At 24.3% G+C, this 20,735-nt stretch overlaps 1 protein-coding gene across 1 annotated transcript; it reads right to left on the minus strand.

Moving 5' to 3' along the window:
- Window positions 1–211: 211 nt before the first annotated feature.
- LOC126900779 (uncharacterized) lies at window positions 212–9,051 on the minus strand. The gene is made up of 4 exons (XM_050676713.1): window positions 8,896–9,051; window positions 3,104–3,230; window positions 2,894–2,992; window positions 212–1,733 (listed from the first exon to the last, which is right to left on the minus strand). The coding sequence occupies exons 1-4, from the start codon at window positions 8,911–8,913 to the stop codon at window positions 1,699–1,701; spliced, it is 279 nt and encodes a 92-aa protein (XP_050532670.1). The 5' UTR covers window positions 8,914–9,051; the 3' UTR covers window positions 212–1,698.
- Window positions 9,052–20,735: the final 11,684 nt, after the last annotated feature.

Raw genomic sequence — 20,735 nt, forward strand, 5'->3', positions numbered from 1 at the left:
TTTTCCTTTAAAAAACGAAATTAAAAATTATTATTTACATAACACATTATTCATTTAATACTGAAACCAGCTAAGTTGATTGGTAAGTATAATTTTATTGAAATTTTGACTGTCTGTATTGTATAATTACGTAGGATTCCGGCAGGTGTTTTGTGCTAATGTGACAAAAAGAAATCGTATGCATGAACATTTAATTAATAACACGGAGAAATGATTACTTATTAATTTTTATTATTCTACAAAAAAAACTAGTTCAAAATTCAATTCTTATATTATGTCCTATGTGCTTCGTTGCACATTCAGGTTACTCTGCACCGACACATCTTTCTTCATTATTTACTCGTCGTGACTTTAACTGTATAATTATATAACAAAACAATAATATTAATTATTTTATAAAATAAAAGATGATAAAATTAAAACGATTCGTCTTAAATATAATAAATAAATAATATTTTATTAACTAATTTGAATGTATTTATTATACTTACATATTTTATACATTTAATGTGTTATTGTAAAAATAGAAAAATATGTAAATACATTCAATTTAAATAATAAGTATTAAAATTTTAATTATAGAAATACTAAACTTTTTAAATTATTATTATAACGCATATGTTTGTATCTCATATTTCATTTATATTTTACAATAAGTAAAAATAAAATTATAATTTATAATTACATTACATTACATTAATCTTAACCAAATACAATTAATTGAGTATTTTGAAATTACTATACGTATTCCATAAAATATATAAAAAACAATCTTGAATATTGTATATTTCCATCGTCGAATATTTAAAAATTGTTCGTAAACAAATATTCAACTGTTTATGAAAAAATTCTTTGATTTAAGTATTTTTCAATGTGAAAATAAAGCTGTGTTATATTTATATAAAAGCTATTTAATATTAAAAATATCATTTCATGCGGATCTATAACATTTACGATAATAAATAATTGATTAATCAATAATCAGTATAGTAAATAATTATTATTTACTAATAGTAGTCTTTAATTTGTGATGTAGAAGGTGTAACAATCCGTAAATGAAAAATGTCAACTCAATTTTGTTTTAAGAAGTTAATATATCACGTTTTATTTAAATTTTTTAGCTGATGAGCAAAAAAAAAAGTCTCTTAAAAAATCAAGTATTGTAATAGTTAACTTTATTAGACGTAATACTTTAACTTAACTTATGAGCTTATATGTTGTTTGCATACATCATAATTTAAAATAGATTATCAATACATATTAAAATAGGACCTAACTTATTTATTAAAAATATTAAATTAAATATTGGTAAATTTATCTCATAATTTTCTTATAAAAGTAAGTTTTTACCAAATAAATTATTTAACATTTTATCATCTTGTTCATAGAATGTATGTACAATTGTAATAAATTAAAATTATATTACTTAATTTGTACAAAATATTTTTTAATTACATTATTTTTGTGTCATAGATTAAACTAATGAACAATTTATTTTCATCGTTTCTATTTAAAATAGTTAAACTATAACTTCGATTGATGTATTTGTGTAATTTTTATTCGTATCGTATAGACTTTAAAGATGGTGATGTAGAGATCTTATTATTTACAGTTGAATGATTGAATATAACATAACTTGTTTTCCATTAGTAACAATAGCCTAGGTAAATCAAATAACTTACATTTCATCAGCTGGATTTACCAAAAACTAAAAATGTTTGCTTGTTGTGGCCCTGTTAACAAAAACAATTAATATATTTCATGTTTTTAACATTTTAAATTTGGAAGAATAAGTTGTAATATAAATCATTTTAGTATTATATAAGCTACATCAAACATTTTAACGCCTTTTTATTTAAGCCCTAATAATAATGTAATATAATGCATCACTCGGGACAAATTAGCAACTAACCCTTCTCGACCAAATCATACATTGTACGAAACGACATTAATACGGTTTTCTGACCGTTTACAAAGTTGAAAGTTACATTATATTATTGTCTTTGAAGTCTCAGGAGCGTTCTAGAATTGTGCCCGTACTTTAATATTTGAACGTGTTATATTCCTAATACTATCGGTACGTCTTCATTAGCGTCTTGTGCCTTCTACTAAAGCTCACCCAGATGGACACAAAGGAATTCATATTCGCCTTAGGCAAAGGGAGGTGATATTATACGTTATTATAACGATATGGCAGCAAAGCAGCAATTCGAAATACTTCATTCAATATATTAACATCAATGTACGCAAATGATTAGCATCAGTTGCTGTGGTCAGAGTCGCATTGTATTGTACCCTTTGAGTTTGGGTTCAAATTAGCTATTGATTGGCTTCCTTTACGATATATTAAATACTACACGTGATATTCAATAGGGTATTTCTCTTTGTATTTTACTAAACATTCTTGACGCTTTATAATTGCACAAGATAGCCCACTCAAAATCTTAGTTTAACTATCCGAATAATTCATCAAATCGAGTAGGATTAATCATTGGTGGTAATAATTAAATGGAATATGGTGATGCACAATACAAGTATTTATATTTGGACAGCGGTCGAGAGCGACCCCGTAGATAATTATTTGAAATATTTTGGCTTGAAAGGGTTAACTGGCGGTTTCTAAGACTTACAACGTAAAACTAAAGAGACAACTGTTTAACAATAATAACTTGTATCGATAAATATTTACTGAATTCCTCAACTAGTTGGTTTCAAAATAATGAAATTTGATTGAAGTATTTTAGAACAAGAAACGATAGTTAATTTCTTTAATAAATTATCATTATTTGTCTATTAAAATTCCATTAAATATTTTTATTATTTATAATAATAGGAAAAATCGATTTTATAATATGCAAATGAGCTAATTATAATTTAAAAGTGTAATATTTACTTTTATTCCCATTGTTCGGCACGAACCCAAAACCAGAAGCACCAACTATAACACCACTTGATTCACCTCCTGGTTGAGTTGCTGGAAACAACACTGGACCTTTAAAAGTAGTAACATAATAAATAATAAAAATGATAAAACTCAAATCGACAATTTCTTTAAATTTTTATGTATTTTTAACTGATTTTAATTTTGTTCAGTAAGATTTACCTCTGTTTTCTCTAGGATCTCTAGAGTTTTGAGGAGCTTTTTGTTGTAAAAAGAAATCTTCAAAACCATCAAATTGAGCTGATGTGAAATATAGTTGGCAAATTACAACGAACAAGACAACAAAAACCTGTTGAATAAAATATATGTATGTAATATATATATAAATATGTATATGAAATGGCTTAACTCCCCTACATTGATCGTATAAAACTAACCAAAAAAAGTTACTCAAAATTGCTATTAATACCGCCCTGATTAAAAAATCTTGGGTTTGCCAGTTAAGTTATTAGTTACGTTTAATTACTGATATTTATTATAGTTATTAATAATGGTATTATTTTATTGTCATTGTTTATAAAAGTTAATAATAAAATTATATTCATGATAAACGTGTATAATATAATATAATTATAAAATACTTCCAATCAGTTTATGTCTTAAACATAATTGCAATTAAAATAACATTTATAAACTAGATCGTACATCAATTTCATTTTGATCTGAACTAAGTATTTTAATGCCGAAACACTTTCACATTTATTTTGTTACGAACACAAAGTATTCGAATACAAAACTAAGAAAACACGTTCGATAATTGAGTTTTCTGTGATATTCATAACAATGAAATACAAATAGTTTTTGAAAAATAATTCAAGTTTGTATAAATCTTAAATAAAAGACAAACTATACTTTTCTTCAGATCAGTTTATTTACTTTTAATTATCGTTATTGTTTAACAGATAATTTTTTTTTTTTTGTGACATAATTTAAATCTCAAAGTTGATACACATATTATATAATTATTTTTGCGAAATTTTTCACGAGTTACAAAACTATTTTTCATTTTTGAACAAGGTCTTCAAATTTCTTCATTTAACAAGACAACTTTCTTCATTTTGCGATAAATTTAGATTCAGTTATATTTTTATGTAGTATTCAAGTTTTATGAATGAAAAATATTCACTATTATATTAAATATCAGTATGTTAGTTAAGTCATATGAGTTTATTACGAAAACTAATGAAGTCGATGAGCCAAGAAAAATTTGTGTTCATAAAATTATTACTCGTTTTACATCCTAAGTGTTTATGTAAGCTACTCAGCTAATGTGAAATCGTTCTGGTGCTCTTGAATAGTAACATTGACACACAAAAAACGTGCATTAGATTTGCATGGAGCAATGTCACGTGGTCCACCGACCGGTCATTTAGCATAGACACTAAAACATGTACATAATATTTCTATCGTATAAAATATTACTCAACAAATATTCATGTTCTATTAGTGTAATACTGCACAACAATAATAATAAATATGATCGTTTACATATGTCAACTGTGTATAAAAACAAATTTCCACTCTATTCTATGTAATATTAATATGTATACTTATAAATTATATCTCAACAAGTTATAAAAATAGAATGACAGCATAACACCTCTAGCACGATTTTAATTGTGGTGCCCAGAAGGCACCAGAGTATCTGATTATTTTCAAACACATTTTTTTAATAAAAATAGCGCTTAAAATTATTTTGTCGAATTTATGTATTAAGTAGAATTTAACATTTTGTCCGGTTGTTGGAATTTGAGGAGGCTGTTTCACAATTTCTCACTGATCATTTTTTAATGACAATCTTTGAACTGGTTGTACCTGGGTGATGAAATTTACAAAAAAGAATAATCATTAGCTAGCTCATCCGGGAAATTATGAAATAGCAGCCATTAAAAATTTTCTTGATAAAAGATATAACTTGTATTAGTCGCTCAAAACAATTTTATAAGTCAGTTTTGTTCGATACAGGTTTTAATGTCTAAAAATCGTGGTAATACGTATTTTCACTGAAAATCGTATAAAGGATTTTTAAGTAAGCATTATTTAAAGCCACGTATACGTCGAATTAATGATATAACAACAGAATTAATTTCATTCATTATATTGATGATAATCCTATGTAAAAGTTGAAGATCTCATTCATTATACATTTTTTTGCGCTGATATTTTATTTAATAGGTAAATATTTTAACTTATATAACCAAATTTATTTCTATTTCAAAATTTTTCGATTGAATTGGTAAAATATTAAAAAAACCTTATTTGGGAAAACATTTCAAGTACTTGTAATGGTCACCTATTGTAGGATGAATAGAATTTTGTTGTCTTCTGTAGGTCGAAAATTCAAAAATACACAATAATTTCTTTTACAGTCGAGGTGAAAGTCAAAGGGATTTTCGTATACAATACGTATTATGCAAATTTTTACAGTCTATGATACTTGAATTTTCTGAATGGCCTCAGCTGATATCAACACACTTCACGGTGAAATCATCGACACAAAAGATGTTTAATTAAGATTTAACTTATTATACAGAGCTATTGGGTGACGGACTTGCATGACGATGATATATTATATTGTGATAGGACAAAAAGGCTGACCATAACAGATAATTATGTTGATATATAAGGTTTGATTATAACAATGCTTAAATAACAATCCATAATGACGCGATTAAAAATTATATAACAATAAATAAAATATTTTTTTTTAAAAGCAGGAATAAGTTTTTATGTTTTAAGAAAACCAGTGATATTATTAATTGATAATAATTAAATTCTTATAAATCTTCTGTATGCGGCTATTAATTAAATACAATACCATTAATTTTTACTAATTATCACAATATTTTCATATTGTTTTTTAACACCTTAGTTTTCTTTTGATGTTCATAGATGCGTGAGAGATGACATATAAATATAATATTAAATTAGTTATGGTCAAAAATTTTTGAGAAATTCTCAGTAAAATGATGAAATATTTATCCTTGTTTAATGAACACACGTAATGGCCTAAGATTGATGTTCTGAAATGCACCGAAGAGCTCACTACTGAGTATAATATTAATAATCCCATCATAAAAATAAAAAAAGATTACCATGCTTTTAATTGTATTGAAAAATGGAGACATATAAATGGTTTACAAGTAATTATTAATGGAAATGTAAAATATTGGAATTAGTATAGTCGGCCATTGCATTATCATACTTAGTTCTGCTATTTGCTTTCAGGAAGTTAAATTGGTGGAACAAACAATTTAGAGGCCAAGCATGATGATATATTTCGTAACGGTTTATTTTGAATTTGAGTCATGCAATACAAATTGACAATTATAATTTGTTGGTTTTTGTCGATTTTGACTGTTATAATCATAAAAATAATTTGTGTGTAAAAAATGTTAAATATCAGAACTAAGTAACCTTATTAATTGTGATAGCTGAATCAGATATCAGTTGCAAATATTTGGTTTCTGTTGGTGATTTTTCTGATAAGTAATAACTGTCTTTTATCGGTGACTTCTATGCAGTATTGACTATTACAAAATATTACGATTCTAAAGCTTGAAGGTTTTTTTAAGATATATTGAACATCGTTTTTTTTTTTATAATAAAACCAGAATCTTCGAGCGCAATATATACCGTAGTGCTTTCACTAAAACCTTAACTAGAGAGTCAGCTTTCCTCGATTCATATAAAAATGTATACATTTTGTTATAAGTTCACAACATTTAGAACGATTTATTAAATTTTTAAATCGTTTCGAAATTAGGAATATTATGGTAATGTTAAGGTGTTAATGTACCAAACGCCTTGTCAAAATATAAATTCGACTCCAAAATCCGTGTCTGATTATTGAATTTTTGTTGGTTGAATTTTTATAATAATTGTTTCTATACGCTGAATTGTACATGACCCAACTGGAAATGGATGTCGATTTCAGCAACATTTTATTCTAATGACGGGCCAGCGACGACGTGTTTGCTTGTGCATTGACCAATTATCAACATTGATTGCTAGTTTTACATGCAAAATTGAACAGCATTTTTTAACTTGTATTAGCAGCACCATGCGTTCAAGTGTTTGATATATGTAAGTGAAATAGTAAAATATTTGTTAACATTTATCTGTTTTAGTACTTCTATTTTATTATTATAATTACATAAAATGAATTTTGGATAAACTTTTAATGTTCATCGTAATAATTTAAAAATTCTATACGTATAAATACAGAATAAAAATTGTTTGCTGAATGATTTTAACTAACTGAAATGTCCCTTTTAAACTTTAACTAAAATATTATTTATTACCGATAATATTACTGTTTATTAGAAAGTAAAGACAACAATGGGTCAACAGTCATTAGAATTAAATTTTTAAATATTCATTTTTGATTATTACATGAATTTCGACTATAATATTTCAGTGTTGATGAAATTTTACTATCTGATATCTACAGTAGTAGGTTAAAATAATAAACACTGATTGTTACCCTTTTTGTGATATACGACACTTATTTTATGATCATACGAGAGATTTGCCAATAAAATATTTATTCGTCAAACATCGAAGCATATACTGCTGATAACAATTATCATACTAACTGTACAGTGATAGTTGTGCGTAACTACATTCTTACAGCGAAGTCAATTGTATCTCATACAATAAAATCCCATTTTAGTCACTAGTCTTAATGTCAGTTAGTTTTCTCCGACAAATAATACATAAGAGAAATTGACTAGTTTTAATTATTTTATTCATATTTTTATTTAAGTTTAAGAGACTATAGTTATTAATTCAAAAATTACTATTTAAACTAGAACACGCTATGCTCTAAATAAAATATTCGTCAAGTTGCCACTTTTTTTTATATAATATAATATGTTTTAATGGTTAAAACTAAACAATCTTCACTTTACTTTTTTGGGCCAATTTTTTTTTAATTTTTACCACATAACCTATTTTATTGCTGATATTTTGAAACATTAAAAACTGAATCTGCTACAAAAGACTATGTAATAAACAACATTGATATAAAAACATTAATCGTTTCTTTTATTATACTGTTATACTACTACATTATTATACTATAGTAACTACAGTCCTACAATTTCCAATAGATATACACTAAGTTACAAAATAAAAACAGTATTATATCTTGTTACTCTCGTCTTGTTAACATTGTTGGGAGGTAAATATATTAAAGCAATCTTTTGTAAAAAATAACTTCTAAGAGAAACTATGAAAAAAAAATTATTTCGTTCGCAAATGAATGTTGTTGATTGAATAAAAAGTTATATATTTTAGTAGCCATACTTACTATTAAATAAATTATAGAAAAATTAAGGTAGGATACATTTTTAATTGGTATTTTAATTTTAATGAATTTTTTTAACTTATAGTAAAAAATTCTACATAAGTGTGATTAATGAACATTTGTGCATTAGTTTTACGAAAAAATCATTACTATACCCATTGAACATTATGTCATTAATTAATGATAAAATATATCTTTTGCTTTAAAAACTATTACAATTGAAGAATCCATAACAAAAAACAAAAAATGTCAACCACAATACACATTAGGAATTTTTTTTTTTTGAAGGAGAGGGAATTTCATCTTCCAAGAACCCCCAAAGTTATTTAAAAATTTAGTTAATTTTTAATTAAATTACCGTAGATAAAATGATGAAATAACTTTTGTGATGAAATGAAGATTCATGCTCTAAAAAAAAACCAACCCTAAAGATAACTAAATTGCGTTGTTAACTATGATAGACTTTTTCTTGATAAGAATTAATGATATTAAAAATATAAATAAGTATAATTTCATTGGTATATAATTTAAAGTATATGTACAAAAATATGAGATTAAAAAATCGAACTTTACAATATAATTTATTAATAAATTTAAAACTTTCATAATTCTTTCATTCTTGAAACTTTTATCAGTTACTTACCCTTAGAATTTGAGCCATTTTATTGATTAGTGTGGATAACTATAAACACTTAAAAAAGTAGAAAATTAAAATAAATATATTGTTTTAGTTCACTTGAGTAACGTATATTTACACGTTGGGTTGATTGGTGTTTAAATAACTAGATACTAGGGATTCGGCGGGAACAGTTTCGATTATATAGTCGGGTCACTTTTTCTTGCAATCGGTGGGAATATAGTAGTTGTTTAGTAAATCAGTAGTTGTTTAGTGGGAGAGGATTATAGGCATTGCCGTACATAGGAAGAAAACTACGGTCGTCTTATTTGCACGGAAGAACATCATTATCATAAAAGGTGTAGCATATTGGCTTTCAAGGTCACCACTCCAGAATTTCCTGATCTACTTGTTGATGTTTTAATTATACATCTCAATATATTTTCATAATTATTAAACACTTTGTTTAAAAGTAAAAGTAATGCATAATTTATTTCAATGTATGCAGATTATGTCCATTACAGACATGGGTACAGCAAAAGCGCATCTCTTGTTGTACTTGGCTGATCTAGTTTTATTGAATTAAGCCGTTAATATTTGTAATTCGATAGAAAAAATGCTAATTTACGTATAATTTAAAGGAGAATTATCATAATATATTTTACTCAATCTGAGTTTACTAAAGATAAGATAAAAGCCCTACAGGTCCCTTAAATCTTCCATAAAATATACACTATTTAGGAAAACCCATGGGCAGATACATATTTTTACTGCTCTTGACTTTAATCTCTGCGCATGTTCATCGTTACATAAATATATATTTACAAAATCATGAGTATTTATGGTCTAAAAATAATTATGATTAGAATACAGTTTCAGGTGAATAAAGTTGATTAGTTTACAAAAATTACGTTCGACCTAATTTTTCAGATATTGAATATATTAAGTATAAACATATTTAGTAAAAATAATTATTACACCATACCAATTTAAATAGGAGTATAATTGACATTTCAACGTGTTCTATTTTAATCTGTCGTATTCAAGCTAATGCAACTGAGTTAATTTTAATAGTTTGACGTAAATTTGTATCTTGTAATACACTGCCAATCTAACAAATATTCACTAATAGTAAGGGATAGATTTGGGAGTCAAACTCTATCAATAAAAACTGTTTTTATACATGCTATTAAATTATATAAAAAATAATGGGGTAGTATTTATAAATTAAAAACCCCTCCATTAATAATTTACACCAACAGCCCTGTCGATTAAACATTTTATATGATAGTAAGCATTTTAAGTGATTTCTTAAATTTGTCACTTTCTGTCAAGAAAATTTTCATATGTTTTTTGCGACTAAAAATACTAATTTTAAGCTCATAGAAATTTATTTCCTAATTGTTTAATTTTATGATTATTGTTTATATTTCATGTGATAAGATTTCAAGTAAAAAAAAAATATATATAAAAAAACCACTTCATAGGAAAAATACTTTTAAATTTTAAAAATATATTTTTTTAAATTTATATAATCCTTTAAGAAATTAAAGTATTACAAATAAATCTCTAGAAAAATGTAAAGAATTAACCAAAGTCTCTTTAACCCCTCAAAAAGACAAAGTGAGTTTTAATAAACAAATCACAGTATAAATTATGGTAAACATTTCTCTTTACTAGACCAGGACATTTAAAAATGACATTACGACATTTAAAGCCTGTTTTTAATACAAAATTACATTTACACAAAGACAACATGTTATACAATTTGATAATTAAAAACATATTTTAAGAAATTAGAAAAAATGAAGGAAATGTTAGTTAAAATGTTTGATGTCATTTAAATGATAGCATTTTAATTATCATTGAGATAATTAAACTTTTTATTGAAATATTATGTCTTATTTTTTAATTTTAATTAAACTATTAAGTAGTATTTATTAACAATTTCCTATATATTTTTTTATAAAATAACAAAACCATTATATTTATGGTCATGAATTTAAAAAAATAATGTTAAAAACTCATTATTTTTATTGTTAAAACAAGAAGCATTTTCACAGATAATCTTATATACATAGTTAACAATTATGTTTATATTAGAGCCGGTGCGTAACTTTCTAACTATTTTTACTTTTATGCGTGCCCTTAATATTTTATGACTAAACATTTTTATATTAAAATATCAGAGTATATGTAAAAATAAAAATAAAATAGAAGAATTCTTATTAAGCACTAATTACAAATGACTAACAAAAATAATGGTGTTATTCGATTTGTTACCATAGCGTTCATACACTATATAGTAAAGTAATTTTAAATATACATTTAAAGATTTTCTAATTTGTTTACCACCATTTTTTTTTTTTTTTTTTAAATAAATTGCGTATTGAAAGGTACTAGATTATTATGTCGCGCCATCCAAAATGATTTTCTGTATCTACTGAACTAGTCAATCAATTTAATACCAATTCTATTCATCACACTTAAATAAACAAATCGATTTTCATATAATTTTCTTGTTAAAAATTGTGACTGATAGAATGAGTTGTGGTAAAAAATTAAAACTAATGCGCTTAAATGCTGTTATCAAAAACAAATTTAAATTAAAAACTATAGCACAGTGGGGTAGTGGCAAGACGTAGTCGAGACAAGTTTAGATGATATCTGACAGTGATTAAAATCACTATCATAAGAAAAGCTTCGATGCAGATCTGTAGGTAGTGTTTAATTTTAAAAGTTATTTGATTATTCCAAAATCGACGTAAACTCCTATTTACTTAATTATATCCTGATTAGTATTTATTTTACTTATGACTATAATATATGAATAAATATTTGTTATAGTAATTAAATTTAGTATGAAATTGATATTCAATAATTTAATATTATAATTTTTACGGAAGAATTATAGTAAATTATAAAGTAGTTGTACATTTTGTTACTTGGCAAACGAGTATAAAAATTATAAGGCTTCGTGCAATACTATCCAAAAAACATTTGTTTTGACTTATGAATAAATACAAAGAATTTTTATCAGAGACCATAATATACTTTTCTAAACCGATTTTCGCGCCGAATTCAAAATATGCAATTAGATTTATTGTATTACCTCTTATATGATATTATTATAATTAGTCAAACATAATAGAAAACATAAAACAATTTTTTTAAAAATTTGTTTTCGAATTATTAGTGATTTTGATTTTTAAAATGTCTATCTTAACCTATATTTATGGTTCTGTTAAGTTTGTTATAAAAAAATATTGAACTTTTTACATAACTTTTTTAACTCAATTTGCAAGTTTTTGATTAATTAGCTAAGTCGTGGACACAATTTTTTTCAAATTAATATATATTACATAAGTTTTAATTTAATATATATAAGTATATATGTATATCATTTTGAATCACTTACTCCACAAAGAGATTCAAGTAAAAGGTCAGATTTTCAAAAGAAAATATACCAAATGATAGGTAAATACCTAAGGTACCAATAAAAATTTTTTTTTTTGATCCATACTTTTTTCATAAAGTTATATCAGTTTTAAGTAAAAAAGTTTTAAAAATGTAATTCTGGGGAGAATTTCCCTCATTTACGGAAAATGAGGGTAATGTTTTAATTTTGATGGTAATGTCTTTGACTAGACACGATTAATGCCTTCTCAGGTAATAATTTTTTGCTTCGAATTGAAGCTAATAATTGTAAAATATAAATAAGAAAATTAAATAAATAATCTATTTAATATAAAACAATTTTAGACATTTTTTTATTATAAATACTTTTAACAATATTAAATTTAATCAAAATATTATACTAAGTGTCACATCAATTTCGCGTTAAGACAATTGAGAACCGAACATTTCCAAGTATTATAAGTTTTATTGAAGAACTAGGTTATTTTAAAATAAGATAAATAAACTAAAATGGCTATGAAACATAAATATATTTTATGTCAATAAATTACAAAATAAAAGCTAACATTAAAAATATAATAAATTTATAAATAATTAAATTTTAACGATTAATTAATTAATATAATAGATATGCTGGCATTTACAATTAACAATTTCCCCAAATATTGATGAATGATAAAGCAATATTATCTGCTTGATTAAATAAAAATCATCAGCAATATTTTTTTTTTTTAGTTTGGTTTGATTAACCATATATCCGTTAAGTTTTGTAGTTAACGGTATTTAAATATAAAATAAAATTACAAAAATTGTATTCAGAATACATATTTTTTTAAGAATTCAGAATACCGTAAAAATATCAAAAAATTATTAAAATACTTTTATATTAAAACTTTCATTCAAATATTTTATAAGACTGTGTTTAGCATACTTGCTCTTATTAATGCATGAATAAATAAACAAGCATTATGAAGATCAAAATTACGTAATTGCATAGTATTTGTTAATTTATATTTAATGTTGTTTAATATTTATAAATATATAATAAATAATATGAAAATTTAAAAAAAAATTTCAAGTTTTTTTGACTTGAATTAGTCAGTTAGATAAGCTAATCTGTCCAAACTATAATCAAAAATATATCTATAATTTTATATTATTGAATTTTCAAATAACAATTTTTAGACTTGACATTTAAAAATTCATTTTTTTATCATATTTTGAGTTATTAAAATCAATTATTAAAAAGTCCATTTAGTATTAGAGTTTATAATAATGATAAGAAAGTTAAAATTTTAATTAAAAAAAAATTATACTTTAATATTTTTTTAAATAAATAATTCATATTTAATAGTTCATAATTAAATGAATAAGCAAGATAAATGTAAAATTATTTATTCTAGAAAAAGTGTATAACTGTATAAATAATTCTTGCATTTTTTTGTAGTTACATAATTTTCACACATCTTAATGTAAAATAAAAAAAACTGTACCCAATAAAATATTTAATACATTTAGAAATATATTTCATTATTATTATAATTCAAATATGTGCAACAACTGTGGCTCAATACCAAGTTGTCCTTATAAAGGTAGTTTTTATTTAGATCTCGAATAGATATTTTACTAAATTGTTTTAAACGTACTACATTTAGTGTTAAACTGTATAATTAAAACTGACCTAATAATATTTTAATAAAATAAATATCTTAAAATAGATACGATTTTGTTTGAATTTTTTAATCAATGTTTATGAAAATAAAAATATATTATAAATAATTAAAATATAAATTGTTAATAGTATCTACTCAAAAAGTTTCAAATTATTTTTGTTATTACTTTTATTTGAAAGTATAGTATTAAAAGGTTCAGCCTAATACTTCGAGAAAACACTTCAAACTTTTACACAAGTCTGCATTCTGTCATTTTTCCCACGTATTTTATCATTAACAATAGACTGCGTATAAAATGTCTTACTTTAAAATTTTATCTTTCTTACTAATCTAATGCTGATAATCGGCTTATGAACGATTTGTAACAGATAAAATGGCATTCATGTTAATCACTTGAGTAGTGGAGACATGGAAGTGTAGTGATAAACTCAATTAATAAATTCTTAGTAGCATATTATTAATAATTAATGTAATGTTCTCTTAAATATTCAAATTTTACTTTCAAGATATAAAAAACTTAGTAACCGATGATAAAATATAGAATAAATGAGTATGAGGGTTATTTTTTTAAGAAAACTACCTCGTTTTTGTAAAAATAATTTTTTTATAAACATTTATTTATTTATTGTATGAATTATAAAGAACATCAAATTAATAAAAAAAAAAAAAATTTCATACGATATTTATAAAGGAGCACATTTAAATGTTAAATAAAATACTATAATATGTTAACACAATTGATTGAAGAATGGATTAGATAATAAAATTTAGACTATTTGACTAGTCAGATTTGTATTATTACTTTATAAGAGTGGTCTTTAAAGGTTTAGAAAAATTGAGATTTTGGATAGTATTCTGTCTCACTATATTTTTATTATAATACATCGATAAGAATACCTCCACGTTACGAAAACCTCTCAAATATACCTAAAAATTATTAGAACTCAAAAAGTTGTATTCGAAAAATACCATCAGTCTATACTAATATTCAAAGCGACTTAATAAAGATAAGACAATCATTTTCTTGGAAACTATTTTTATTTTTTATTTTCGTAAAAGAAAATATTTTTTGATTCAAAAAACTGTACAAAATATGTAGTTAAAAATTTTTTTTTATCTTTTAAAGGATAAAAAAAAACCCAGCACAGGGGGGTCGCGGCACAGTGGTGACGTGGCATAGTTGGATCAAGTAAATGATATCTGACAGTGATTAAAATCACTATNAAAATATACTAATAATAATACATAATAATAATAATGATACTCATTGATTCACTATGAGTTGAGGTTTAAGTGTGAAATACGATATCATGTATATAAACCACTCTCTACTCACTAAAAAAGTATGGCCCGATCATTCCACCTACCAAAAAGCCACATCAAACGGTTACTTGACATGGATGTATTTGTTTTTCCATGATTGTCCTTTATCCAAAACCTTTGTGGGAGTCATATACACGATATCGTATTAACCTCAAGTCATAGTGAAACAATATGAATTAATAATGCACTTCTTATAAAATAAAATTGATTTATATTAAAATTAAAGACTGAGTTCTTTATGACACACCATTTATTTAATAATTAATGTCAATTAATAGTCGAACACTCTTATATTTAACGCAAGTTAATTTTTGTACATTGTTAAACCACCGACATTTACAAATTATCTTGATAACTGCCATAACAATAATATAAGACTCATTAAAACAAATTATTGCTGCATTATGAAAACTAAATTAATGAAAATTTGTTTAAATCCAAATCTTTAAAACGCAAATTGTTGATTATATAAAAAATTAGAAATATTGTTTTCTATTATTTTATTAAAATAAAAATAAGAGTTAGGTTATTAGTATAATTAATGTAATATAAATAATTACTTAATAATTTAATTACTAAGTACTAGAATTCATTAAATTCAAACTTAGATAACAAAAAATGTTTTCTATATACACGATGTATTCACATGTGATTACGACTATGTTACTAATATCTACAAACTAATGATTTGGTAAAAGTTTAAAGTTAAACCACATACTGAAATTTTAGAAATTCCAATAACATTTAAGTAATATAAAAGCATTTAAACTGGTAACTATAATTTAGATCTAGTAAATTTTGACATTTTTTACTGTTTTTCTAAAACGTTAAAATGTAAATGTAAATTATTGAAAGGGACTTGATCGATACGAATCTTTACCTAGAATACTTTAGGAATATAAAAATCTAATTTTTTTAAAATATTTTTAACCCTTATATTACTTCATAATTCGCTAAAAGTTATTACACAATGTTGTCGTCTATGCATAAACGGTTACTGAAGTATCTATTTTCAGAACCTAGTTTTTGAATAATTTTCGTTTTCCGGCTTGTTTATTCATAAATAATGTCGCATTAAATATTTTATTTAGCCGGAAACTTGTCCGTTTGATTACATGAGGTGTTTCTTGCTACCACAATATTTTTATTTACAAGGTCGTGGGCGTACCATATTTATAAATGAAAATCAAAAGTGGTCGGTATCAGCGAAAGTACTATCGATATGCATGTTTAATTAGTGTACTCTAACTTTAGACATATAGACTTCGGGCACTCAAAAAAATACCTAACTGCTTACGCGTTGGCAGTTAAAGGAAGTAAAAACGATAATAAAATATAAATACGATACTAGTATTTAGTAGTTAGTAGCGGTTCAACAAACGTCCGTAAAAAATCAACAAGCTTCCTATATTTTTAGAGACCTTGTACATTTATCAATAATAATAACAATATTATCGTTACGCGAGATTAACGTAACGCTAGACTAGCTTATTACTCGCACACTCAGGAACAGACAATTATTTTATAAAATTTGTACTACTTCTAATAGTACTAAGAAACCAGATTATATTTACCGGAAGTCAATGTCAAGGACGTTGTTTGTATTTTAGAATAAAATAAACGGCGTTGTCATTTTGACAGACATGGAACATTTTATAAAATAAAGCTGGCTTACCTTGTCTAATTGTTAACGTGTCGTGCCAAAGTGCATAGGTGCCAGGGTTCGATTCTGTTGCAGCTCTGTGGATTTTTCCGTCCTCTCTGACACAAAATCAATCTTTTAAGGAGTTTCATAAAGAAAAATGTAAATATTAATTACATTTTTTCCTTCTTAATTTTCGAAGATGTTCCGGAATACTTTAAGAATAACTTTAATGAAAGCTGTGTAGTATCTAGCTCATATTTATGTATATTTATAATGCATAATCTGCTCGCACTATATACTTATTCTTTTTATAAAAAAAGCTTACAACACAATAAGTACTTATCCTGAAGTTGTTTTGATTACTATGAGTTATTTTCAAATTTTGAACAAATTATAACTATTTTTATTAAATTTTAAATGACGTCTTTAAATATATAATAAAAACAATATTATATTTATTGCAATCATTGTAAGATAAAATATTAAAACTGTCGAACTGAGAGATATTTAGCCTGTATCGTTGTGTTTACCGGCCCAGAAGTTGACTATTTAGCTCATCAATTCAATTATTTGAAATATATTTAATCATTTGGGTGACATTACGGAGGGTTACATTTTTATAAACTCTAAATGTATTTAGTTATAATATTGTAACCTCCCGGGTTAATTAACTAAAATTCTAAACATTGTCTCCTTAAACATTTTACAAATTATTTGTCTATGGATATATTACAAATACATTGTGTAACTATTTATTGTAAAATATATTTTTGGCTTCGCTGCGATACTTTTAATTTTACAATGATACATTTATTTTATTATTATTATTTATATAATCTGATTCATTTGAACAATAAGCATAATTAATGAATTGTAGTATAATGTTTTCATATAACAGATAAAAAAAACCTCCTAGTGGAATTACTTAAATGTGAATAAAATAATAAAACATGAAATACATTTTTTCTTTTTAATATTTCCAAATTTGGAAATGGTTTAGTATTAAAAGTAGAATATGTTGGGATATAGGTTATAAAATATTAGTGTGTTAGTAATTAATTTTTTAAAATTAAAGGGTACTAACAAAAATTTACTATCATAAATAAATAAAAATGATTAAATTATGAAAATGAATAGAATTTTTGAATCAGTATTTCTGGAGTTATTATTACATAAAAACACTGATGGGGATGAGGTGAGGTTATATTTTTTTTATCATTACTTGTTTTTCTGACACATTACTTCTCCTGCTTAGGTAAACACATTTTTAATACTTTTTAACTACGTGTTCAAAAGTTGTTATGGGCCAATTATTTTCTTAGTTGAATCATTTTCTATTATATGAACTTATTTAATCTATATAAGTCATGGAAAAAAGTTTCTAATAGTTTTAAATTGCAAAAAAAATAATAAAATAAATTGTTTTTTAATTTCTTAAAAATGTTCGAAATATATTAAGTGTTTTTTCAATTTTCGAAAGTTTATCTAGATTTTTTGATGCATAATTAAACAAATTCAACCCAGTAAGAGTTAAAGAAAAAAGTTACAGACACAAAAAAAAAAAATGCACATCATAGTAAAATCAATATTTCTGGGTTACTCATTGAAGCTAAAATTTAGTGAATGTGTAAACGATTAGGAATGGATCTAAAAACTTAATCAATTATATCGAAAAATAAATACGCATTAACAAATCGAAAAGACATATTTTCGACATTGTTATTATTTTTAAAGAAATCTAGTGGTTAATAATAAATTAATCACTCTGTATAATATCAACTTTATAGTTATGGAACAGAGATAGAGAATTACTCCCCTTTGGGGTTTTTTGAAACTTTTTTTTTCCACATTTATACGTTTCATAGTAGTTTTATTAATTAAATTAAATTCCACTAAAAATGTTAAGGATAATAGTATAGTCACTAATATTTACGGTTCTTTTTTTATACGTTCTATAAAAAACTTAATGTAAAATAAAAAATAATTTAATCATTCAACTGGAACACTTAACTGAGAGGTACGGTTTGCTGTAGAATTATTTCCTTGTTCCTTATTGATAATTGAAAGAGTAGGATAGTTTTGAAATTTAAAAGTTACAATACATTTTAAGATATATTTTTCTGTTTGTATTCGATAAAAACTTATATCGTGAAATTTTATTTAATAAAATTATTATTATTTATTAACTATTGACTTATTGTTACCTTATCTTACATTAAAATTTTTATTCGTATTTTTCATTAAGTAATATTTTATTATTTATGGTTATTATTCCTTATCTTCTAGAAACGGATGACGTATAAACAGGTTTACCCATTCTGTATTTTATAGTACTTTTATCACCTGGTAGTGTTTTACTGTCATTTTAAGTTCCCCAAAACATGCACCACCGGAATTTCTCCGCACAGTATTCGTTGGTCATAAATTACAAAGCTATTATTTTGGAGATCTTAGCAGAAAACTTTTATGATCCGTCAGTTAACCCCTTGTCTATTATAACTAAATTAAAAAAATATAATATGAACGAAGGTTTAGGCATTTTTTTCATTGTAGCTTTTATAATCTACCTGATATCAAAACGTTGTTGTATTAGACATTGGTAAATTTAAGACCATTTTAGAATCAAATTTTGTGTGAAACTGAACGTGATGTTCACAGAAACTAAAATAAATTATTTACACCTTAAATGATACTTTTAGTCATGAAAATTGATTTTTTATTTTTTTTTTACTTTTAATCAGTTTTTATACGAGCACGGATAACCGAATTAAATACCGGTACTTAAGGCTAATAGTTATACATTTTTACTCTAGAACTCTTAGTAAAAACAATAGTTGAATACCATTTGTAAAAACACCAATACCAGTTACCAATTTGAAGAATATTTTAGTTTTTACTGGAACTTTTTTTAACTATTTTTAAGACTTACATGGTACCCATTCTATTAATCGCTTTTAAAAATATGGATTATTTGTGAGACATTAACTGTCTATATCTTTTATAACATGTACAATATAATTTAAAGATATTTTTGAGATGTAGATATACTGAATCGCTTTCAGTACCTATTAAATTAATAGGCCTAAATTGTATTTTTATTTTTTTATTTGTACTATAACCTTGAATGCTTTTCAAATTAAAATATGATTACAAAATATTGTATTCATTTATGTCAGTAATATTGTAAGAATAAAACATTTCAAGTATTTATTTACGCTTGTAACTCACATAATTCCGAATGGGTAGCAAAAAAAATAACATGAATTATAATTCAGAGATTTTGTATTCCTATTTACATGCAGCAATTTTCTTACATTCAAACTTATAAATTATTTGAAAAAAATATAAATAAATTTTTTCTTTGAAAAAATCTGATATTAGGAGTTAAAAATTTGCATAATTTTATATTATATATATATGTGCCTACTTTGTTATAGCATTGTAGGTGTTTTAAATTTATGTGTACAATCATTTATTTAAAATAAATTCAAGCAATATAGAAGTTGATAATGTAAGGAATTTAAAATAATTTTACTCAAAATTTATTCAAGCAAAACAAGTGATTTTTGTTGTTAATCAAATTCAAAAGATATTTTAATTAACATTTTATATGTATAGATTGTATGGTCCGATGTGTCTATAATTAATTATTTTCAATAATAGGTCTAAGTAATGAATTTTAGAACTTTTATTATTCTTATATGGAATTGTTTAATGAATTGAGAATAAAACGTACTCTATAACTGAAGTGAATGTAAAACTCGCTTCAGTTATAGAATTTAAATGTAACATTTAAATAAAGAATTTTT

The sequence above is a fragment of the Daktulosphaira vitifoliae genome, unplaced genomic scaffold (genome assembly GCF_025091365.1).
Source record: "Daktulosphaira vitifoliae isolate Bord-2020 unplaced genomic scaffold, ASM2509136v1 Scaffold_3, whole genome shotgun sequence".
NCBI classification, from domain to species: Eukaryota; Metazoa; Arthropoda; class Insecta; order Hemiptera; family Phylloxeridae; genus Daktulosphaira; species Daktulosphaira vitifoliae.